The following is a 24,976-nucleotide window of genomic DNA, read 5'->3' as shown; positions in this document are numbered from 1 at the left end:
GCAAGAAGATGGGAAATTTTCATTCTGTTCTGAAAAACAGTTCTCTATAAACTTCCTCAAACAATTTGCTTAAATTCAGAAATACTTTAAGTTGCTCTTCAGCCAATATTGCCGATAACGCCAATATATATCCTTGGTTTCCTGTTCATGTTCGTACAAATACATTTTCTAGTCTATTGGACAATGCTTACGTCAAAATCGTTGGTGGATCCTGCAGGGAATGACAGGTCTTGTTCCCCGTCTCCTTTCTCCTCTGCCTTCTCAGTCTCAGCCTCAGGCTCCCTGCTCGCCGTCTCCCCCTCCTCAGCCGGTTCCTCCGCCCCTTCTTTCTTCTCTTCGTCCACCTTTTCCTCCTCGCCTTCACCCTCCTTTGCCTCCTTGTAAACCCCCTGTGGCTGCAATGGAATGACCTCACTCCTCCCCTTCTCCCCATACACTTGTACGGAGAGGCCGGAGTTGGAGCCCATTCCATCCTCTTTGCCAGGGGTGATCCAGATGGTCCAGTTCCCTTTGGAAGCAGACTCCCCATCATCCTCATTCTCTGCTTCCTTGTTATCTTTGGGGACTGCCTCCTCACCTTAATGAATTAAAACAAAAACTTGGTGATAAAATTTATCAACTAAAATGTTTACAATGAAAATTTATAAACAGTTTGAATGTGTTGCAGTGTATCATCGGAGGAAACAATAAGATCAAGACAAAACACGATTTACACTAATGTTGTGCATCGGAACCCGAAAAACATTGTAGATATAAATCGAATCTGAACCGAAACCGATCTGAACTCCCCAAATACGACCCAAACTGACAGAAATTCAAGCAGAAACCGACCTGAGCCTACCTGAAACCAAACCGACAAAATCCCAAATATCTTGCTTTTTGTGCCTGAACTAATACCCACATCGCATGAAAAATGTAGTAAAGAATCATACTGTACGGTACGGTGAAGACTCATAACGTTTATTGGTGGGCCTACACGTTATACACCGTGCGTGATAGACCGCAAACTACATGCACATTATTCACGCAGTGGGTTGACGTTGGTAGTACCAGGCACACTAATTCTGCAACAATATTGCACCGCGTGAATTTCAGTCTTTTTTCAGTTTATTTCGGTTTAATTCGGGTTTTTCACAAGATGGCTTAACCGACCCGACCCAAAAATCACGTCTGAAACGGACCCGACCCGACTGAAATGATGGATAAGCTGATCCGACCCTCAGTTTCGGGTCGGGTCGGGTCGGGTCGGTTTTGGGTCGGGTTTGCACAACATTAATTTACACTCATTTGTGACATGGTTACAATTACATCATTTTACCAAATTTTCAAAGTACATGGAAACCAAATGAATGAAAGGTATGTTGATGGATTTTGAGCTCTGCAGTCGGTGCTCTAGCAGTGCTCTACCAACTGAGTAGCTGGTGCTCTACCAACTGAGCTATCCAGCCCTATGTTGGTGGTTCCCCACTCTGTCAATATCTTTGTTCATGGAGCGCTAGTCAGAAGCCGTAAACCCGTATATGCCATGTAGTCAGGGATCACGCCCAAAGTCACGATGCTAGCAACGTTAGCAATGCTACAAACCTGGAAAATAGCTAACGGGGATCACTCAGTCACTCAGAGAGGTCCCGTTTTTAATTACAAACTTTCAAATAAATCGCAAAGAGAAACTGACTATAATAATGTTTAAATTAATTTTGTAGGATTTTAGTCGATTCAGGAATTTCTAGAAAAATACCAAGATAATTTTTGAACCTGAATATTTGATATATTATTTGTATCACCTTGTTCCTTTGGCGAGTGTATTTCCCAAGAAATTGGTAAAAATAAAGTTACAAAAAGTGTGTGAGTTTGTTTCTGCATTCAATAGGGAACGTTGAACAATAGAGGACAATAGGGTCCCCAATTCCCGAGAGGTCCCCAATTGGGATTCGTGTACAAAACATATGGGAGGTCTTCCTCCCATACAAACAAAAGAGGGACAATAGGGGATCCCCGATTGCAGGCAAATACACAATTGTGCGAAGTTGTTGGTGTAAAAAACTTGAATAAGCCAGGATTTAGTCAAGCATGAAATAATGTGCTTAAGGGGTGCCAAGGGTGACATAAGTCGTAAAATCAGTGCAAAGAACATCTTCAAAAAGATATGTGCTGTAAGTGATAAACAGAGTGCTATTTAACATTAGATATCTGTGCAAAAGGGGTGTGTGTTTTTATGAAGAGTAGAAAAAACAATATACAAGTCAGTGTGAAATGTGTTGGTGAAAACTGTGCTTCAAAAACAACCGTGCCACATCAACTTGCCTTCAATCGTTAAATGTTGCTCCAAAACAGGCGTGCCTTGGCATAAAAAGTCCACCAATTAAAATCAACTTCTTCCAAAAATAATACGTGCATTTCTATCCTTCTCAAGCTACTTTAAGAAAACAGGCGTGGCATTCAAGTTCGTCAGAGCAAATCCATGACTACTTAAGAGCATTCCAATCGTTCAAACCAATACATTTTAAAACTGCATTCAAAGTTAGTAGTGGAGTAGAATGGTTTGGTTTCAATCCTTACATGCTCAAATTATTATTTTCCGTGCTCAGGCAAAACACAATGACATGAATACGTCAACTACTCTCAATTGTCAATATTTCATCTGATCTGTAATAACGCATTTTTTTTTCCAGTTACATTTCCATTTTTTTTACATTTCAATTTCTTACACAGAGAACTTTTTTTTTGTTAAGAAAGATAACAATAATCCCCCTTTTGTATTACAAGTTAACAACAAAATGAAATTGACTCATTTGCCAGGCTACCAGTCCTCATTTGTCCGTGAGCATTAAACTGAGGTCTTGCAATAGACCATTATCATGTTGCGGCCATCGTAATTTTTTTTCCATTCAAATCAACGTAACCAAAGCGAGGCTTGAAGGAAAAATAGTCTGGTTCCTTTTTGCACAAAAAAGATTATCATTGAGTACTTTTATTGGATACAGGGAACATGACTAAAATGGTGGCAGCATGATAAAGGTCTATGATGACCGATAGCCAGGCAAATGATTCCAATCCCACCCGCAGCCCTGTTTCACAACATATAGTGTTAAACACAGCTTATATAACACAGCACCGAAATTGATTAAGGCAAGGAACTTGGTCACAGTGTCCAAAAATGTTGTGATCAATTAACCATTGTGCAGTGATGCGTGACTGAACTTAAATGAAACTCATAGGGGTTTAGGCCAGGGATAAGGAGTATCTGCACAATTAAACATTTTCAATATTTACTTTGCCGTTTTGTTGTTATTTCAATAATATTTAGGCGGACACTTTTTTGGGGACATACTATACAGCAATGGCATTTTGGCTGGTGAACTATGTTTGCCACAGATCTCTACATAAAGACTGGGCAGCGCACAGAGAACCGCAGAAGAAAGCCATTTGAAGCCATATTGGAGAGACCGGCTGGTGTTCTATAAAGTACAAGTTGCCGTCTTTATAGGCAGTTGTGATTCACTTTTGTAACATCGTGGTTCACCGTTTGTCCATCACCACCACTGACCACAGATCGCAATTTTTCAAACGTCGTGGTTCACTTTTTGAATGCCGCAGTTCACGTTTTGCGACGTTTGGAATATTCACGACGGAAACCTTTTGAGAACATAATACATGTACGTGAACAAAATGCACGTCAAATCTGGATACAGCGCGCGCTGTATGTACATGTGGAATGTTCCTATATCGGCGGCCATTTTTGGAAGTTCCAGGCGAACTGGTCAAAATGCAAAAATAAGTAAATGTACAGCGTATGGGCATACGCTATCCACTCTTTATCACGTTTATAGAGATCAGTGGTTTTTGCTCCCTAAATATTTCCTGGACTTAGCCAATTTCTTCGCTACCCAATTTCATGAACTTTGACCCTGGACTATGAGTAGATGACTTTTTGAATCTCGTAACCCGTTTTTGTCCATCAATATTTTTTTGTAGGCTTCGCAAGTTTCTGTGCTTAGTAGTTTTGTAAAATTGGGATAAGAGTTACAAATATATGAGTACATCATTTCAAACAAAAATCAGCTTATACCTTCTGGTTGTAGATCAGTCTGCAAGACCGTGTTTCCGTCCTCCCCGATGATCGCGTTGCCGAACCACATCTTACAGGGGAAGACGGACCGCGTCGTGGCGTACTTTCCTTCTTGCACGGTGACCTTCTCCGCGAACCACGTGTCTTGCTTTTCGTCGGAGCTGATGCTTAGAACGGCCTGTTGCAGCCAGCCGACAGAAATGGCCTCGAAACTGACAGTGTCCACCTAACGGAAAGAATTAAGAGTATGCTTTAAAACAAAATGAATTTTAAAAAAAATGGCTGGTGAAATGGTGGCCAGTGACTTGGGCAGCAAAGTGGCCAGTGAAATGGCCAGTAAGTTGGCCACTAAGGGATTACGGCCAAATTCAAGCTTCTGGGTACAGAAATATGCATAGCATAAATATCTGCCTACCAAAGAAACACAGGTTACCAGCCAAAATGTTATACTATGTACATTGCCTGTCGCTGGTACTCAGCCGATTTAGGCTTAGCACAGTAATTTAGAAAGCAGTGGAGTGTTAAAATGAAACAAAGGCCGCCAGAGCGCAGGTCTATTTCAGGTGTCATGTTCTACAAGCAGACCAAGACCTCACGCCAAAAAAATGCTTCGCTTGCTCAACTGATTTCTTGATTTATCTTCATTCAAACAGCTATTTCAAATTCAAACTTAGGCACTGACATTGGTGCTGTCCAACTTACTTAGTTATGGCTTCCAATTACACACGTGTCTATGGAAGTGGCTACAGCGGCTTCCATAAGCGCATGCGTAATGGCTAGCCGTAGCCAAGTGATTCAGACCCAGCCTTACCTTGACTTTGCCATCTTCGGAGACCGGTTTACCCGTCCTGATGAGTTCTCTTTTAGCCATCTCTCCCGCCTCGCCTATCAGTGCTATGTATAGGCTGGGGTTTGTAGATGCACTATCGGGATCCTCCTTGATGTAGACTTGTACAGTGTACGTAACCACTGCGAAACAAACAAGCAGGTATTACGGTAGCCATCTAGTCATCACATGTCGATCATATGTCACCCAGTCTCCAGTTAAACGATAAGCTATTCCAAATGAACTGTGAAAAAGGTATTCTTCAGTCACAGTTCATCTCCTGTTACTTAATAATAATAATAATTTGGGAGGCTAATCATCCTTACTCGCAGCTGAGAAGCTGAATTGCGAAGGACGTGGCTACAACGTGGTTGAGCCGAAGGCATAACCTTTGGCAGCCGCCATACGACTCATGTCTGACCACGCAGCACAGCCAGAGATCAAAAGTGTTGATTTTTGCGGAGGGAGGAAAACCATTGAGCCATGAGAGAAACCCTGTGGCACAAGACAGAATCAACGAACAACTCTACTCACGTCGTCACGTATGGTCCGAGCCAGGTATCGAACCCGGGCCACAGTGGTGAAAGGCAAGCATTTTACGCACTAGCGACCCACGCCAAGCATTGGGATTCAACTTGTGATTAACCTGTGATGTTGACTAGTGACTGACTTATGACTTAGCTTTATGAGTAACTTGCGAGACAAGATAACATCTGTGAAATTTCACACGCGAAAGAAATAAGTGAAGTATAGTTATCCTCCACCGCATGTTTGTGCATATCATTAAGTATTCAACCCTAGAAGCTTTCAAAACCTAATTTGTTTTCAAAGGGCTTTGAACCTGCAAAACACTGTAAAATGATTTCATTTTTAATGCTCCATCACATTTTCAGTCAATGTTTTTAGTGATTTGAATGTCAACCCCTTGCTCTGTCTCAGGCTTTGCATCTAGGCTCTATTTTCATGATTTTGGGCCCCAAAGTTTAGCTTAACATCCAACCCCATAAATATGGGGCCACGGTTCACAGTATTTCAATTGGATTTCAACATTAAAAGCTTCAGGAGAGACGAAACCAACACCGGAGGTAAAGTCGCAGTTTCAGAAATGGCCCTAGCCTGGTTGTCCATACCTGGCAGTGGATCCGCTCCAGGCCTGATAGCAGCTACTTCCCTGATAGTGCTTGGATTATCACCCTGGTCGGATGACAGCCAGGCGTTGACTCGGAACACCAGCTCTGGCTTGGTTGGATGGACCAGTCGCACCTGCAAGTACAAAGCAAAATCGTGCATCATATCTATCTTACGGCATTTCACAGAATTGTACAAATTGCAGTGTTACCATCACAAGTCATTAAGTCAGAAATCAAGTGACAAGCTATTCTATGACCTAACTTGAAATTTGATTTATGACTGACTTATCATTTACTTGACTTAAATTCTCAGCTTTTAACTTTACTACCAAAGCCATGTCTGTATTTTTTTTAGCATGAAACTTTCTTCTGAGTTTTTTGGCACAGTTTTCAAGATGGATTTGGTCAATTCTAGGACTCAAATCCTACTGAAACTTGTTACAAACAAAGACCCTATAATAAAAGTCTTGTCTGCAAAACAATGAAATCTCAGAGCAACATGTACAGATAAAAAAAAAAATCTGATGGGACCAAAACTTGGTATGTATATAGATCTTGCAACATAACTACTCAATACAAATTCAATGTTATGAGGACATCATCAGGTGATTTGTTAGGAGATTGAAGTTTGAATTCAAAAATCTGATGGGACCGAAACTTGGTATGTATATAGATCTTGCAACATAACTACTCAATACAAATTCAATGTTATGAGGACATCATCAGGTGATTTGTTAGGAGATTGAAGTTTGAATTCAAAAATCTGATGGGACCGAAACTTGGTATGTATATAGATCTTGCAACATAACTACTCAATACAAAGTCAATGTTATGAGGACATCATCAAGTGATTTATTAGAATATTGAAGTTTGAAGATATTTTGTAACGTTACCTGTTGCACATGCCATGCAGGACTAGCCCCAGAATCATCGTGATCCAGCCGTATCTTAGTAATCTCACCGATTTCACCAATATCAACCTGGTAAGAAATGTATACAATAAACAATCATTATATGTATGATGTATTATTGAAACAGCACTTTCTATGGGTGTTATAAAGAACTCTCGCCCACTTGAACTGAATCGGTTTATCGAGGGTATGTATTGGAGTCAGGTTAGCGCAGTGGTTACTTTCCTTGCCTTCCACCTCTGAGGCCCAGGTTCGATTCCTGTCCTGGTCCACATGTCGATTGGGTTTTCAGTCCCTACCTGATTCCGTGACTTTTCCACCCAGAATGTTCTTCTGGGGTTTTCCTCCCACCTCTAAAACTGTAATTGCTTCTCATTGTCTTCTCTCTACAGGTGTTTTCAGACTTGTGAGCTACAAAGCTTACACGGCCCAGGGCGCTTTTGAGGAATCCTTGGTTTCATTAATAATAATAATAATAATAAATATTGTCCTGGATTGGACATTTGGGAGACATCCCCGTAGACTTGTGCACACAATTTTTCAAACTTAAATGTGCCCTAACCCAATATTCCCTTGTCCTTTTTCCACGAATTTCGGTATGTTTACTAATTAAACCACGAGCAACAAATATAACCTAATTGCGACAGCAAAATTGTGCCACTAAAGGGCGACTGTGACATTAGGGAAACATAAAATGTCTCCCTAATGACCAATATCTCCCATCGTGCGAAGAAATTATGATAACGTGTCTCCTTAGTGGTACCTTTACACATATAATAATAACAGGTGCTTATATAGCGCTTTTAACTAGGATCAAAGCGCTTTACCTTATTATTACCCCTGATCATTGATTCAGAAAATAAAAACTTAATAAAGCTTTTTGTCCATCAATGATGGTAATAATTGCTTCTAGGTGCTGAATGTGAAGTATTGTAATGAATCCATAATCTTTGGGCCTTAGCAAAAGTTTTTCATGACATAAATGAACTGACCTCAAATTCTTGTTCAGTGTTAGCGTCCAGTGTCTGTCCTTGCAGTATATGGCTCTGCGATCGGCCCGTTTCTCCAAACACAGTCAAGTAGACGTTGGCTGTGGTGCCTGCACTCTCCAGGTCGCTAGTTTGGATTAGGGCCTTCCAGTTGGTATCTGCAGCGTCTGAAACAATAAAGCAAAGATGTCCCACATACCGTGAGAGATACTCAAGACTAGAAATGTAGTCAAGTTGATCACAAGTAGGATTTGACTTGAGACGTCTTGTGAGAACAGGGTTAAATTACTATCATCATTCCCGAAAGAGTTTCAGGTACAATGTGTATTGAACAGCTGTAATATGAATTTATATGGTATCTTCGTTCAAAATTGGACTAACTTCAACTGGACTTGCCCAGTTGAAATTTTACCTCTGCAGTTAATAGTTTGACCAGTGGCCTGTCTAGTTAAATAGTTTAAATTTCAAATGTTAATGCATCTAACATGCTGTTCAATTTAAGATTTTGCACGCCAAGCACACTGTCAGCTCGAAACTATGACAAAATTTAGTGGATAGTCTTAACAAAAATTTGACAAGCTGTGTTGAAAAATTTGAAAAGCCGAATGAACTGTGTCGAATCGTAAATTGACTATCTTTATACCTTGTGATGGCTCCTCCTTGTTTTCAGCTGCAATTGGTCGTATGCCTATAACATATGTGTATATGAAAGAAAACAAATAACATGGGATCAGTACATATAAAATGGTTGAGGCTACCAGCAACAGCAAATGTGACTTTCTGACGACACAGGAAGTATTCGCACTGTGAATTTGCACAAGCTGAACAGATCTAAACTCCGCCATATTTCACTGTAAATGTTTAATAACATCGTAACTTGCTCGTAACGGACTCGACTACAAAATCTTTCAAAAACAAACCTGTCAATTTCTAATACATCAACATCGATAAGTTTAGAAATGTAGGGCTTTACAACTCTCATGGTCACTAAAATCATCTGTGTACCATGGTTTGTATGCCTCAACTTAGGCCAACAGTGCTGGACCAACTAAAGTGCAATAACTCAGAAGTGATATGACAACGCCTCATATTTTACCGAGTAGTTGGAGTTGTTTGTTTGTCTGTCTGTCTTCCATGTGGTCGTCCAGCCAGCTGTTACATGCAAACAGGTATTCCTTGTCAGCTGTCTCGCTTTCACGCACACTGACCGAGTTGATGAAGATACCAGCACCTGATGAAAAAAAAAAAAACACAATTAGCAATTATCAGATTATAAGATGGAATTTTGCGTCGGGGTGATATAAATCAAATTAGGTTTTGCCCTTCACCGACGTTTCTTAAACACTGTATACTCAGTGTGTTACCTCCCGAGTGAAAGTTGGAAAAAAATCACTCGGGTGGGACTCGAACCCACGATCTCCTGCTTTCTAGTGCAGATGTCTTACCACTCGACCACCGAGCTAACGGGATCGGCTGGCCGGTTCGAATCTGATGTACATAGCAGCGGGTACCGCATAAACTATTATAAGATGGAATTTTGCGTCGGGGTGATATAAATCAAATTAGGTTTTGCCCTTCACCGACGTTTCTTAAACACTGTATACTCAGTGTGTTACCTCAATTATCAGATTGTTAACTTGCTCCTAATTATGCACTTAAAAGCACAAATAATAATTTCTTGATCAGTTTCATTTCTAGCTTTGAAATCTAGGAGCAAAACTTGAAGCCTCACGATTTTAAGGAGCTGCCAATCCTAAAAATTGTCCTTATTGCAGAAACTGAATGATCTGATGACATACCATATCCAACACCATCGTGTCCAATTTCCACCATGGATACTTTGCCGAGTGACACCGCTTCCACCTTGAACTCGTCCATCTGAAGAAAAAAACCCAGAGATATTCAGAGATATTTGCCCCAAAATTCGACAATTGTGTTACAATAAATTTAACCTCGCTCTGCCGTGTTGGAGAAAATTTGCGTTGCCAGTGCCTTTGCAGACCACTTTAATGGTTGTCATCATCAGACACCCAAACAGTTTGTAATAAAAATTTCATTTCAGTGCGCCATTCCATGCACGCACTTCGCACATTTTCGTTTTCACGAACCGACACTGATCTTAATTTCACCAGTAAAATAGGTTTTTAATCAAATGTTTGTGTGAAGCTCACAAGAATACAGACGGATTAAATTCGTGTCAAACCTTTCAAGGTTTTTTTTTCAACCAGTATTGCCGCAACATGCTTGCGTGTCAGTTCGTAAAACCAAAATTGTTGGTTACGCAGTTTTCACGAACCGACATCCACTAACGCATGAGAGTCAGTTCGTGGTGTCGGTGACGGACAACGGCTTCTATTGTTTTGCAAAATCAAACCAAACATGCATTTGAGTATATAGCTCACCTGTCCCTTCATGTACTTGATGGGATGCTTCAGCGAGTGGTACAGGACTCTCTTGCCTGTATCGCCTCTCTCACCATGCAGAGTAACCCACATCTTGGCATCGGTATAGGCTGCCCAATGGTCGCCAGTCGACACGCACACGTGGTACACGTTAACTAGCAACAGACAAAAATAATTTAGGAAAAATAAAAATAAAAAAAATTTAGCCTGGGGTCCCCAGTTTTGACGAGGAATTGTGCAGCGACGTTTTATCTTTCAATGTATTATGGAACACTTTGTGCCGCGAAAAATCCCACTTCGTAGCATAAACTGTCCCATGATGCAATGCAGCATATACCAGCACTGCACATGTCCCGATATATCAATAAAAAAGTTCTATAGGGTGTCACATGTACGTAATGCCCAATTTCTACTAAATTTTGTCTTCAACGTGTCGCCAGGTTTACCTGGTAACGTTTCCTGATCCTCTCTCACGGCCGGCAGCTCGCGTACGATGTCAAAGTCGTCCTCTCGCCGCGACATCCAGCGATCATAATCAAAGACCAACTCCTCCTCGGAATGCTGGTCCACCATCTTCACCTAGTTGGGCAAACCACACAATCGTATGAGATGCTGAACAAAGGCCTCCACATTGTGAGACTTTTTTTATCCCATCAGTTCAATATAAGTTTTCAGACAAGTTGTTGATAAAATTGATTGAGTTGCCATTTCATCATCACAAGTAATCACAAGCCAATCACAGACAAGTCACACGCCAATCACAGACAAATCACAAGCCAATCACAGACAAAGAACAAGCCAATCACAGACAAATCACAAGCCAATCACAGACAAATCACAAGCCAATCACAGACAAATCACAAGCCAACCACAGACAAATCACAAGCCAATCACAGACAAATCACAAGCCAATCACAGACAAATCACAAGCCAAGCACAGACAAATCACAGACAAATCACAAGTTATCCATCTTTAAGTCAAGTGACAAGCTGGTCTTCCGTTTCGTCACTGTTCATCCTGTTTCGACACTGTGCTGTCCATTAAAAAAACCCTCTAAGACAGAACAGAAGAAGCAAAGCAGTCGTTGCAGTATATACCTGCTTCAGATGCCAACCCTCCCATTCAATATCGTCATCATGACCAATGCGGATCTTGTAGATATCTCCTATGTCACCAACATTGATCTGTAGTGAAGGAAAATGAAACAAATGATCAGTCACAGAATACAACTTTTCATGAAAACCTTGTGGAGACGTATTCATCTATAGAAATTGCCCTGTGGAGACGTAGACAATCTTTTGTTCCCTATTGTGTGCATGTCTCCAGAGGGCACGGTGTATCAGATCTCGATTACAACAAGTTGCTATGGCGATATCAACAAGTTGCTATCATCTCTAATGACTAACCTTGAATTCATCAGTGTTAGAAGCCTGGAAGTACGAGTGTTCGTCTTCCTCAGTGAGCATTATCGGTGCCGTCTTGTCCTTGTCGCCGTACACCACGATGTGAACGCGAGCGTTGTGGGCCGGCTTGGAGTCATCGCCAGTAGTCATCCAGAGTTTCCATTCGCCCTCTAAAACAAATCAACAAACAAAAATTAACTCATTGGCATTTGTGCTACGTATTAAATTCTCGGTAATCCTTATCTTTAGGACACCTCTATTTTTTACGAGTTCTGTTCAAAACTGACTTTTGCAGATGACTGTCCAGTACCAAAGTGACTTTTGCAGGCTAAAGCAGTCTTTTTCTTCAGATAAACTCATGTTAGTTGTAATTTTGAAAGCACTTTCAAAGAAAATGTGACTTTCCTACCTTTTTTTTTGCAGTTCGCCATCTTGCATTTTTAGTCTATTTTCTGTTTGTCATCGTCATCTTTTACCCTCTTATAAATCAAAGCCCTGCCCTCTTTCCACAAAATTAAACCTGCTGATATTCCAGAAAGTGTCATTGCCAACTGTTCAAATGTGTCAAGAAATATCAGAATGTCACTTTTGAGTGTCAGTTTAGTCAGCTGTTTGGTGAGTCTTTTAACCTTATAGGAACGGGGTCCTAAAGGTAAGGATTACCAAATTCTCTTTATTGCGCGGCCTGCTAAATTTATAAATTCCCAGAGTACTGGGATGGTTTAGGGCGGTACAGGATGTAATAGGCAGAGTGATTTGGGGCAGTAAAGGAACTTCACGTCATCCTATATATATTTCCCCTTGACCAGTATCATATATTTTCAGTTAAAAAGATTAAAAATTGCATGAGACGATTTTTTTTTCTAATTTTGAGATTATAATGTACTCACGGGTAGGTAGCTTCACTTTCTCTGAAAATGGAAAAAAAAATTGCAATGGTCAGAATTGCGTAAAGGTGTGATAAAGTAATTAATGGATGCTAAATGTGACCTATCAAAACTAGTCCCTTGAAGTACATGTACCGTTACTTTTGGTTTTGGGATTTGTTTTCCACTAACAACCTTAGGTAGGCCTATAACAAGTTTTATTATTTCTAACTGATTACAAGTACATATTTTTTCTGTGCAGATAATAATGTGACTGGGCTTTAAAGATCAACATGTATGAATATTTTCAAAACATTATTTAAAATAAAAAAATAGCTCACTTGTTTTATCATCAACTGTGGCGGCCTCGCTTTCCACGTCATTGGAGACCGTGTAGATGTCAAAGGCGTATTCCGTCATTTGTGTCAATCCAGTGAATTCCACCTCAGTGACATCTGCCTCGACCTTCTTCTCCTCAACGATGTGTTTGTCGCCCTCTGTTGGTTGACTGGAATCGGTTGGTGATTTCTCATCACTAGAGGGAGCTGTTTCATCGCCGGGTGGTGCCTTGTTGCTAGGGCCACTGGGTGTTGGTTCGTCCAACTTGGATTTCTCAGTTTCCCCTGGTTTCTCATTGGCCGATTTCTCGTCACTAGAGGGAGCTGTTTCATCTCCGTGAGAGGCCTCGTTGCCATGGTCACTGGGCGCTTGGGTGTCCATCTTGGTTTCATCGGTTTCCTCTGGTTTCTCATTGGCTGGGCTGTCTTCACTACCTCCCGTTGCATTCTGGGAGTCGGGGGACTTGAGTCGACACACCACGCGGTATCCGGTGCGCTGGCAGTCAGGGTGTGACCACTGTACCGTCACGCTGTCCGTCGTGGCATTTGTTTCGGGGTCCAACACGGGCAATGGCTCTGTAAATTACATTTGCATTTGTGATTACTATTGAATGGGGGTGATTAAAAAGTGTTGTGTGAACACAAAGGTTTTAAATTGCAGCGACACTGTGCAAAATGGTTTTGACTTTAGTTAGGCCAAAAAAAAAAGTCTCCAGTTTCTGGTATGCGCGCGTCACCGTAGCCATGCACGTCGGCAAAATGAAAAAGTTTTTTATTCAATGAAAGAAGATGTCTCAAAACCGCCAAACTCACTGGTTTGACTGGATTTGACACAATTTTAACGTGTTTTTAGATTGGGTTATGGTCGAGATTAAGCTTCATGTGGCCTCTCTGGACTCCCATATATTTGCACTAAGTTTAGTCGGGCACCATTTGCAGTCATCAGCCGACATTTGAAGCAAAAAAATCAGGTAAAAAAAAAAAAAGCCGCGTCGCCGCACCACTTTTTGGGCAAGCTCAATACCAGAAACCGGAGACTTTTTTTTGTTGGCCTTATGCTGTGAACACATGTCATACTTGGTGGATTGGTCATTCTCTGCACTAACACTGCAAGGTGTGTGAGTGTGTGTGTTTGTGAACAGACAAAGACAGTCATTAAATCAACCATTAATTATGTTGGATAATAAATTGAGACACAGAAGACTGACATTCCTGAAAATGACACAAACTGTTCAAAAGTTGACAAAAAAACCTTGTCAAAAGTAAAGCACATCCAAGATGTTCCTGTCAATAAATAGTTAATATACACAAAGGAGGAACATATGTAAGAAATCTAGAGTACAACTTTAGACAATAAAACACTTGTGCTGACTTTCAAGACTCACTCGACAATGTGGTGAAAAATGGAATTAATACCTTGAACACATCAATATCTCAAATGGAGAAAAAAATTAGTATTGTCCAAACAACAAAAATGTCAAAATATATAGCTATAAAAGTAAGTACGCAAAGAAGGCCTGAAAGAACTTCAGATTATTTATGCATGAAAAAATATGGGACTGTATTTAACAATTATACACACGTACATGTATGTGTTAACTTACAAATCTCATTGAAAACTTGGTGCAAAATGTACATGTAAACTTGGATGCATTTGGCATACAACAATACGCCAACGATGAAAAACAAGTCAACTACGGTATTTGAGGACAAAGAAAGAGTTAGTACACAAAGAATGTCAGAAATTTAAATAATTATATAATTAACTCAGCAATATATGTTACTGTTATTAACGATCAAACACTTGTGCTGTCTCCAAACCTCAGTGAAGTATTAGGTGCAAATGAAGGTTGGGCTGCGTCTCGGACACACATCAAACTTCAAACTCAACCAACATGAGTGCAGCGAACCACGGCATCCAACTCACTTCCAGACTCCTCTGTCGTTCCCTCAACCTGAACCACCGCACTCTCCCTCTGCCCGTCCAGGGTTAGAATCCCCACAAGGTACTCTCTACCACTCAACAGCGACCCAAACTCGACCGAGGTCTTCTCAGAGTCTAGAATCCTGATCTCGGGATCGTCCTGATCGTCTTTGGGTGACAGGCTGATCTTGTAGCCAGTCACTGGCCATGCTGGTCTCTTCCAAGAGACTTTGAGGGAGTTTGATGTCGTCTCGCAGGCGGCTTCTAGAACTTGCTGGGGTTCTGCGGGAACATCAGTGTATTTTGGGTTTTGGGGTTTTTTTGGGGGGAGGGGAGCTGGGGGTCTACTTTTTTAGTTTGTTTTGTTGTGTTTTTTTCTCCATTGCCAAATTCTAAAACACTTTTACTCCTCGACCCTAACTCTGCTACAAGTATTTAAAAGGACACCAGCCAAAATCAATAACCAATATGTACTTAAGGTTAAAATCATTTCAACTACAGGGCTATTAGCCTCAAAAATTACTTGACCTGAATTGTCAAAAATGGAGGGGAAAAATAGTTTCAATTGGAAATAAAAATAGTGCCTGACGTTTCAAACATCAAGACCTCCGATATTATTTTTTGGAGGGGTCTATTTTAGGAGGTTCCAGTCAGTGTGCAGCTTGCAGCAGTTTTGCTCTGTTTTTCTGTTTCAATCGTTTATAGCAAAGGTTATTAATAGTATTTGAAAAGGACAAATTAATATAATAAAAAAAAACAATCACCAAGACGCATATCTCCGTGGTTAAATGGTACACCAAATGTTACGCTCCGAATTGTCATCGTATTAGTGTAAATAGGAACTAGACCACTGCTCTACCGTACATGTACTTCAGTCAAAGAAAGAGCCACGTTTCACTGATCTTGGTGAAGCGGAATAGTAGGTGTTTGAAGAAACGCTCATCACTCAAAACTCACGTTCTTGCTCAGCCGCTGGCAGCGTCGTCCCCTCAATGGTAACTTCCTCACTCAGCGAGTCACCGCTTAGTGTCGCAATCTTCGCAGTGTAGGTAGTCTCCACCTCAAGGCTGCTAAACGTTACACTCGTCTTGTCACTGCCTACGACCCTAATCTCTGGGTCATCGGGACAAGATGGTGAATAGAGGGCGACACGATAGCCGGTAACTGGGCCCTCGGTGGGCCTCTCCCATGAAAGGGTCAGCACACTCTGCAGAGACTCGCTCTTTGCATTGAGAACAGGTTGAGGCTCTGCAAGCGAAAGGTTCTCTAGTTAATTGATTGGCTCTTTGCAATTTTCACACCTGTGTGCAAGAAAGCAGTGGGGTTTAGTACAAAAACTCAAAAAGGTCGGTGCGTACGAAATCGCAACACTGGTGCAAAAAACTTGTGTTAAGAAACAATCCAACTTTGAAATAAATACATGAACTACTTGAACAATATGTGAGTATTGTCCAGTCATGCCAGTAGAGACTTTCATTGTCCTTCAAGCTGACATCAAGAAAACCTCTTAATATCTGTAAAACACGGCAAACGCAAGATATGGGTAGCTTGGAACACTCCTTGCTCCCATTATGATTTGGGAATGTACAGATGTTCAAAATGAAGCGTTAACAAAAGAACACGTGGGGACACTGGAACATGTGTGTGGATGTTTAATCGGCAACAGCCCATTTTTGCTGGAACGCTAATTGTTCCCATTTAATCACTTCAATCAGTGAACCACATCATTCCACTCATCGGTTACCATGGTAACTCACTGTCCTCTCCAGGAAAACAGCCGAGAATATTGTCTGTCCTGTCAGAAATAAATTTGACTTCAGAGACTTAAATGTGCAAGTGCCAAAAAGTCTTGATCACTTCAAAGTGAGTCCAATTGTCACTTCAATCCGTGCACCACACAATTCCACTCATCGGTAACCATGGCAACTCACTCTCCTCCACAGCATCAGCCTGGGCTGTCGTCTTCCCTGTCAACATCACAGCTTCGCTTTCGATACATTTGTTCAGACTGAAAACGTCCACTGTATACTCAGTCCCAGCGTCCAACTCGGAAAACTTCACTGAGGTTTTCTCGCGATCAAGGATTCTAGTCTCGGATTGGTCGGAAGTATTTTTGCATTCCACTTTAAAGCCTGTGATTGGTCCGTCCGGTTTCTTCCAAGACACGACAAGGGATGAGTCTGTAATGTCGCTCAAGGTGGCATCTAGGACTGGGTTTGGCTCTGGAATGGTTTAATGGTTTAATTTATACAATATTTAAAATCAATTCTTTGTATGAGACTGCTTTACTTTATTTTGTCTATTTATTTATAGTTTTGAAGAGATCCCATGTTTTTCTGTCACTTCATCCTGGAAAATATATTTATTCAACAAAATCAAATCTCAATATCAACCCTGACAAACCCATACCCCATGTTGTTGCCCAAGAATACCAAAATATGACCAACACAAGAAAATTGCACGTCCAGCGGATAACATTCTTTTCAATTCCACAAGGGCATGTCTACCAAAAAAGAATATCCGAAAATGCTGAAGAGTTTCCAAGTGTGAAGAGAATGACGTTCCCAAGACATTTCCTGACTTCGGCTAGACTCACTTTCTTCATCCTCTGTTTCTTCCTGTTGCACCTTTTCTGCCTCTTTTCCCTCCTCACCCTGCTCAACAGCAGTTGTCATGGTTTCCGTTGTCATGGTTTCCGTGCTCACCGCCTCGCTCTCAATAGTCTCATTCAGTGTGTAAACCTCTAGTGCGTACGCTGAGGCAGCGTTCAAGCCGCTAAACGATGCTTTGGTCTTGCCGGAATCCACGATCTTAACGAGCTCTGTGTCAGGGTCGGTGGACTTACAGACGACCTTGAAACCTGTGATTGGTCCCTCGGGATTCCTCCATGATATGTGTATAGAGTCATTGGTACCCGTCGCTGCGGCATCTAGTACCTTGTTGGGAGCTATACAATAACAGAATGGGCAATTGTAGATATATGCTAGCTACACCACGTCAGCAATCTAAACTCAAGCGTTCATGTTTTGCCTTATTTTGACTTTTTCTAGGATCTTACATCAGAGAGATGCTTTTTTTCAATGTAGGGTTTTGCCCTTTACTGATTTCGGTGAAGGGCAAAGCAAACATTAAAAGTTTAGGTTTGTTACTTTGTTGTCTTATCGTGTTACGTGAACCGAGTTACAAAGAGTGAAGTATAACTTTGTAGAGGCATTTTTGTTGGTGCACAAGTCCCGACAAGTCATCACAAGTCAATCAAAAGTTTTCTTGTCTCAAATTGCAGGACAAGACTTTCAAATGAACGGTGACACAAGCAGTCCTCTGTCATTGTTCATGCCCAATTATGTGTAACTGTACTTGTGATTTGGCTTGTGATTTACTTGTGATGGACTTTACTACAACTCTGACACTGCAAGCAATATACCCTTTACAGGGGATGATCAGAATCAACTAGTGCTCGGTAATCATTACAGAAATAAATATTTTTCTCATTTTCAAAACAGTGCACTCATTCACAGATAAATCTTGAGGGTTCATGGCATATCTCTAAATGACTAAGGTGTGAAATGACAAACTATGTGAAGTGCTGATCCGTTTATGAACACGTGCATCACATCCAAACGCGACTCACTTGCAGGTAACACCTCATTGTCTTCACTCGGTGGTATCTCTGGTGCTTGCTCTTCGCTTGCTGCCGTAGTTGTTGCAGACTTTGCTAGACTTTCGCTCTCCACCGTACCAGCTACTGCAATTACCTGTACTACATACTCAGTCTCAGGGACCAGCCCGGAAAATGTCACATCGGCCTTTTGATCGTTAACTACCCTGATCTCAGCGGCATTATTGTCGTCCAAGGAGGAATCCTGCAACGTGCAAGTGATCTTATAGGCCGTGTAAACAGCGCCCTCTGGTGGTATCCAGGAGACAGCCAGGGAGGTATCCGTTGGTTGTACTGTAGCCTCTTGTACAGGGACTGGTTCTGATAGAGTGGTTTCAAAATCAAGGTTAGGAAGTTCACGCACATAATAAGAAGAGCATAACATTTCCTTAACTTGAGTATTTCTGAGTTACATCTATCCTTATGTAAACATCGATCTGTGTAGATCTACATGAACAAATTGCCCATTGCAACATAAAATTGCTTACATATGGCACAGAAAACAACTATGTGAGTAAAAACAGATTTCTAGCTGATGTACTGACAGCAGTGATGCAGAGCTGCAATGAAGTGCGTCGTTAGATTTATCGTTCTATATTGCGGATGTAATTGAGGTGCGTCTCTAAAACGTGTCATGTGTCCAGCTACATGCAGCGGCATAACTAGGGCTAAACGTGTATTTGGGGGGGGGGGGCAACTGGGGGTGCACCAATTTTTCAAGGGGGGCACTGAAGGCAACTGTACATTGTTTTTGTGCAATTCATGATTTTAAATGGGAGAGAGGGGGGCACCCCCCCCCCCCCCCTGTAGTTACGCCACTGGCTACATGTACGTGAAGGTGACAAAAAATATCCAACAATTACACAGACATAGATTTCATTTGCAAAACAATTCGAGAGAATGGAAACCAGCTATCAATATTATAATAAACTTCATAAAACTGGTTTCTTGCACATCATTACACAAACTTGGCCCCTGAAATAAAAATGTACATCTTTCAATTTCTGCCACAAAACAGACGACTACCGGGTATCACACAAAACCAATAACTGTCACGAGTGTAACACCAGAACCGTGCTGCTGAAATTACTGAATGTGGCTCGAGAAGTCCAGAATATTGTGAATCCTCAGCAGTGAAAAGTGAGACACAAACTGCCACAATAGTGCACATCACGGCGAAGTGTTTGCAGATGACACAAAACATGGTAAAAAAGGGGCCAATTGCATTTAACAATGCTTCCCCAATGGTTATAAACTTTTGCCATTACTTAAAAAAAAGAGAAAAAAACAACTCTTTTATAAATATGAATCAGAGTTCAATTTAAAAGTGGAGGGAAACCAAACCACACAAAACAATTTTCTATCATATTTTTTTCTTGTTTGTAGTCAAAATTGGACAGAAGAAAAGTCTGCGTCCATTTTGACTGAAAATGGAGATGAAATATTAATTTAAAAATCTACTTTCTGCATGTAGATGTAGCTTCACTCTAGTTACAGCCTGCATGCTGATTCGTAAGCAGTTTGGCAACAATTTATAACCATCTGGGTACATTTTGCTAATGTGATCGTAACTAATTGGCCACTTTTACAACGTTTTGGTGTCATTATCTATTGCAGCAATTCAAAACTCACTCTCCAGTGACATTGTTTGTGTTGTCAGGACAACGCTCTGCCCTTCCGATTCCCCACTCCGAGCCCAAATAGCCACCTGGTATTCGCTGTCAGGGTCCAGCCCCTCCACAGAAATCTCCCTACAGCTCAAATCCAGGGTCTTTACATAGCCACTGTCGGTATAGCACCCTGGTTGCCCCGTGGGCTCTTCCATTTCCCCAGATAGGGGTGTGCAAGCCACCTTGTAACCTGTCACCACGCCCATGGGCGGGGACCACGTGCAGGTGAAAGCTTCGGCCAAAGTCAAAATTTGGGGATCAAGAATTTTTCCTGGCACTAGATGGAAAAAGAATCAAACAAGACCATTTTTTTTTTCAAATTAAATGTTAGTAACATCAGAAATTAGGCTTTAAATATTTCATCTTTGTTTGTGTTTTATTGAACTTACTTGTTGTACAGTTGACGGTTACTGGCTCACTTTCTTCTTGACTGCTGACGGTAATGATGCTGAAGCGATATGACTGGCCGGGCGTTAAACCAGTTACTTCTGCCTTGGTTGCATCAGAACTATCGATAGTTTTAGTCTCAACCTCTGCATCTTGGTCGTTAGCTGGTTTATCCTGTTCATCAACCGGTTTATCCTGGCCATCAACCAGTATACTCTCTTCATTAACCGGTTTAGCCTGGTCATTATCCGGTTTATCCTGTTCATTAACCAGTTTGTTCTGTTCATCAACTGGTTTATCCTGACCATTAACCAAGTTATCTTGGTCGACTGGTTTATCCTGTCCATCAACCGGTTTATTCTGTTCCTCAACTGGTTTATCAACCGGATGGTCTTCAGGTTGGGTACCAGCTTCCTGGTTGCTAACTGGTCGATAGTCGATGCGGTAACCAGTCAGGTCACCCTCGGGTCTTGTCCACGCCAAGTTGACAGTGTCTGTGCTGCTTGACTCAACGCTGGCATCTAGAACTCCATTGGGCTCTGTAAATCAAATATGATTCAAACCATTTCCATCAAATACCAATAAGGACAATTTTGATGATTTTTAACTCATGATAATTTCAATCTATCCTTGCTTTAACTGAAAACTGAGAGCAAGTTTAGGCAAGGACCATGTTTAACAATAATTCGACCAACTTCACTCAAACGCAGGATGGTTGGACTAATCTAGTCGACTATTTGGAACCGAACCACGGTGCACGGTTGCATCGCTGGTTACGTATAGACGTGCGCATCACAATGCACAGGAGGGAGCCAGGATAAAGAAGTTTTGTGACGATGTTTTGACCAGCATTTGACAGGAGACATACGCAGGTTGCTACTAGTGTGAAGGGTGATTGATAAGTTCGCGGCCTAAGGTAGAAGGAGATGAGCTGTACAGGTTTGACTGATATTGCGCGCAGTTCAACATGTTGAATGATTACACAGAAAGTTTGAAGTTATTATCTTTTCTTGTTCTTCTGTTACAGATAATTAAACCTTGACCAGTTCCTGAGAATTAAACCTTGAAAATGGGAAAAATGGAAAAAATCGACCATCATGTCCAAATATCCAAGGTGTCAGCTCGTTGGGTCAGGAAGCTCCTTGAACCTGATCAGATACGGACTCGGTACAACCTTTTAAGGGACAATGTTCCATTTTTTCGTTCGATCAAATTTTTTCATGTGGATCTAATTTGGTGTTAGTTGACAATGTCAGTCTCCCTCAGTTTATCAGTTTAACCAAAATAAGTCCAGTGCGAACACGGCTTTAAGTAAGTCAGAGATCCATCAAAAGCTTACTTGTTGTTTGCGAGATGGTCGTTTTGTCGCTCTGTACTTCCCCATTCTGTGCGTAGATCTCAATTTCATACTTCCGGCCGGGAGTCAGTCCGCTAAACTCCGCAGCGGTCGTATCCCCGTCGTCTAGCTTGATTTCAGAGGTTTCGGCATCTGCGGGTGTGCAGAGCACCCTGTAGCCTGTCACCTGGCCTTCTGGTTTGGTCCAGGACACACTGATTGCAGTCAGGGTACTAGTTGCCATCGGATCCTTGGGCTGGTTGCTTTTTGCGTCTGCGGAGGGAGAATAAATTGTGCTATGAGGTTCGGGAACTACTAGCTTTCAGGGACCCTGAAACAACAGTCTGAAACACTTTTGAATACAGAATGAAGCTTCTTTTATGGGTCATTCTATAAATTTAGGGTCCAATGTATGGGGGTCCAATGGGGGGGGGGGGCAGATTTTTATGTTTTTGGTATCAAAAGATGCGCAAGGCTCGAGGCTAAAAAGTCATAACAGCTCGGGTTGCGAAAAAAAATTCAAGGCTATCGCGGAAAAAGTTCAGGGGGATTCCGCCCCCCCCCCCCCCCACCGGAAAAAGTTCAGGGGGATTCCGCCCCCCCCCCCCCCCCCCCGCCCTTTTAGGGTTAAGGAAGATGGCTGTAGTTATAATGCACAATCTTACCTGTGATCTGATTTCAGTGTAGAATTACATTCAAATTATCAGGGTAGAATTACATTCAAATTATCAGAAACACCAACAAAGTGAGTGGCAGTGTGGCACAGAGAAAAACACAAAATCGTTTATATTTAGCACGAATAAACCATTTAATGCTGGGGCATTCTGCCTTCGTTCTCCTACACTGTAACCAGGAAAAAACGGACAATTTGAAATGCTGAGTTTACATGTAGACAGGTTTTTATCCGAAGCAACAATAACTCACATTATGGTGTCACGGCAAACCACAAATATTTCAAATTGCTTTTTATTATCAGTTACTGTGGTAATTCATTGTGCAAAACACACTTAAATAATTTACAGAGTGCTATTAACAGCTGCATAAAAAGGGGTGAAATGGTTCACATTCTGGAGTGACAAATGTTAACGTGTTAAGTTGCACACTGAACGAAGTTGTAAATGCATGTGTCACTCTCGTGCAACAAGGAGCAAGTTTAACCCCCTCGGGTTTAAAAACGTCTTATCCCACATCACATCATTCAACAATTGTTAAGTAGTTTTACATCAACACACAGTAGTAGTTGATATCAACACAGGTTGGTTGACATCAACATGTTCTATGGTTGATATAAAAATAGCCGAACTCACACCAACACAGCTTGTGTTAAAGCCATCAAAGTGTGCAACACACAGCAGCATTGGCAGTAGTTGATGACAAGATGTGTGCTGTAGTTGACATCACATGTGCAATAGCTGATATCAACATGTGTAACAGTTGATATCAACAGGAGTAGTATACACTGCATTATAATTAGTACAATGGCTCTACCGGTACAGTAGTTTTATTCATCACAAAGGCAACAATTATTCACTGCAGCAAGTGCAATAAGTGACATGTGAGCCACAAGTGATATCAGCAAACGTGCAACAGTTGACATCCACGCGTGCAATAGTTGACATCCACGCGTGCAATAGTTGACATCCACGCGTGCAATAGTTGACATCCACGCGTGCAATAGTTGACACCAGTGGCTGACAAAACCATGTGGTGGCACACACAGCAAGCCTTGATGGTTCAGAAATATCTTACATGTGGTTGATCGCAGCAAGACACTCTCGCTCTCGGCCTCTGCAGCGCGTGCGTAGATTGTTATCTCATATTCCGTCCCAGGCTGCAGGCCTTCGAATGTCGCCTGAGTAGCTTCTGCATCCTCCAGGACAATCGTCAAGACGTTGGTATCTTCATTTTCTGCATCCTTATCCTCTTCAGTTCCAGTTTTATCTTCAGAAATCTCTCCAGGTTCTTCAGAGAGTTTTTTCTCCTGTTCCTGCACCCCTTCCTCCTCCATCTTGTCACCAGATTCTCTGGTAGCATCTGCATCCTTGGCTGCGTCGTCGTGGCTACCTGTTGACTCGGATACCTCCATTTTGTCTTCAGATTCTCCACCTCCGGGCTGATTGTCGCTTTTCTCTTCTCCTTTCTCCTCTGTCTTGGCAAGTTTCTCTGTTACCTCCGTTGCTTCCTCCTCCATCTTGTCACCAGATTCTCCGGTAGCATCTGCATCCTTGGCTGTGTCGTCATGGCTACCTGCTGCCTCGGATACCTCCATTTTGTCTTCAGATTCTCCAGTTGCTTCTGCATCCTTGACTTTGTCGTCGTGACTACCATTTGCCTCGGATACCTCTTGATCGTCTTTGCCTACTGGCCGGCAGGAGAGCCGGTACCCACTGATTCTCTCGTCATCGGGTCTCTTCCAGGAAACAGTGACCGTTGTCTGAGATGTCTCCTCAATCTGTGCCTCTAAAACCTGAGGAATCATTGCTGCAGCTATGCCAGAAATAAAAAGATATGAAGTAAGAAATATCTCTCCAAAAAAAACTTTATACAGGTCAACAGTTGTTAATGCACATTCAAAATTGTTAGTAATTGAAAATTCAGATATGACCAAAACATTTTTTGATAAAAGTTTATTGCATTTAATCTACACAACTTCATTCTTAAGAAGTTGTAATGATAAAATATACAAAAGACACTGGGTGCTGATACTGTGCAGACAAAAGACGACAAACTGTGAAGGTGTTTGTGTGCACACTCTCGACTCACTCGTCCTGGCTGTCAACTTGACTCTATCGCTCTTTCTATCACCATCTAGAGTGTAAATCTTGATGGTGTACTCCACGTCTGACCTCAGCTCTTCCAAGACGACTTCAGTCTTGTCTGGATCTTCAATCTTCATCTCCTTCAAATCATCTTTGGTTTTGTCAGATTTCGTCTTGTCTTTAGCTTCTTCCTCCTTCTCCTTCTTCTCTGTAACTTCTTCCTTTTCAGCAGTTTCCTCTGTTTGTGACTCGTTAGTTTCCTCCTTAGACTTCTTCTTGGTCTTCTTGGATTTGTTTTTCTTGTCTT

At 41.6% G+C, this 24,976-nt stretch overlaps 1 protein-coding gene across 1 annotated transcript in view; it reads right to left on the bottom strand.

Moving 5' to 3' along the window:
- Window positions 1-24,976, bottom strand: part of LOC119728107 — a 98,411-nt gene that overhangs the window by 17,840 nt on the left and 55,595 nt on the right. Inside the window, exons 31-53 of the mRNA XM_038200179.1 lie at window positions 21,914-22,183; window positions 20,577-21,113; window positions 18,491-18,838; window positions 17,456-17,806; window positions 16,791-17,081; window positions 15,817-16,107; window positions 14,863-15,141; window positions 12,939-13,511; window positions 12,622-12,642; window positions 11,735-11,901; window positions 11,426-11,512; window positions 10,774-10,906; window positions 10,328-10,482; window positions 9,725-9,803; window positions 9,022-9,156; window positions 8,569-8,613; window positions 7,929-8,092; window positions 6,919-7,005; window positions 6,026-6,158; window positions 4,881-5,038; window positions 4,070-4,295; window positions 2,305-2,340; window positions 192-577 (exon numbers count right to left, since the gene is read on the bottom strand). Of these exons, the coding sequence (XP_038056107.1) occupies window positions 192-577; window positions 2,305-2,340; window positions 4,070-4,295; window positions 4,881-5,038; window positions 6,026-6,158; window positions 6,919-7,005; window positions 7,929-8,092; window positions 8,569-8,613; window positions 9,022-9,156; window positions 9,725-9,803; window positions 10,328-10,482; window positions 10,774-10,906; window positions 11,426-11,512; window positions 11,735-11,901; window positions 12,622-12,642; window positions 12,939-13,511; window positions 14,863-15,141; window positions 15,817-16,107; window positions 16,791-17,081; window positions 17,456-17,806; window positions 18,491-18,838; window positions 20,577-21,113; window positions 21,914-22,183 (4,952 nt within the window). The remainder of the gene's footprint in view (window positions 1-191; window positions 578-2,304; window positions 2,341-4,069; window positions 4,296-4,880; window positions 5,039-6,025; window positions 6,159-6,918; window positions 7,006-7,928; window positions 8,093-8,568; window positions 8,614-9,021; window positions 9,157-9,724; window positions 9,804-10,327; window positions 10,483-10,773; window positions 10,907-11,425; window positions 11,513-11,734; window positions 11,902-12,621; window positions 12,643-12,938; window positions 13,512-14,862; window positions 15,142-15,816; window positions 16,108-16,790; window positions 17,082-17,455; window positions 17,807-18,490; window positions 18,839-20,576; window positions 21,114-21,913; window positions 22,184-24,976) is intronic.

This window comes from Patiria miniata, unplaced genomic scaffold (genome assembly GCF_015706575.1).
Source record: "Patiria miniata isolate m_02_andy unplaced genomic scaffold, ASM1570657v1 HiC_scaffold_20, whole genome shotgun sequence".
In the NCBI taxonomy this organism is placed as follows: Eukaryota; Metazoa; Echinodermata; class Asteroidea; order Valvatida; family Asterinidae; genus Patiria; species Patiria miniata.
Note: the sequence above shows the minus strand (reverse complement) of the source record. Positions and strands in the feature narration are given on the sequence as shown.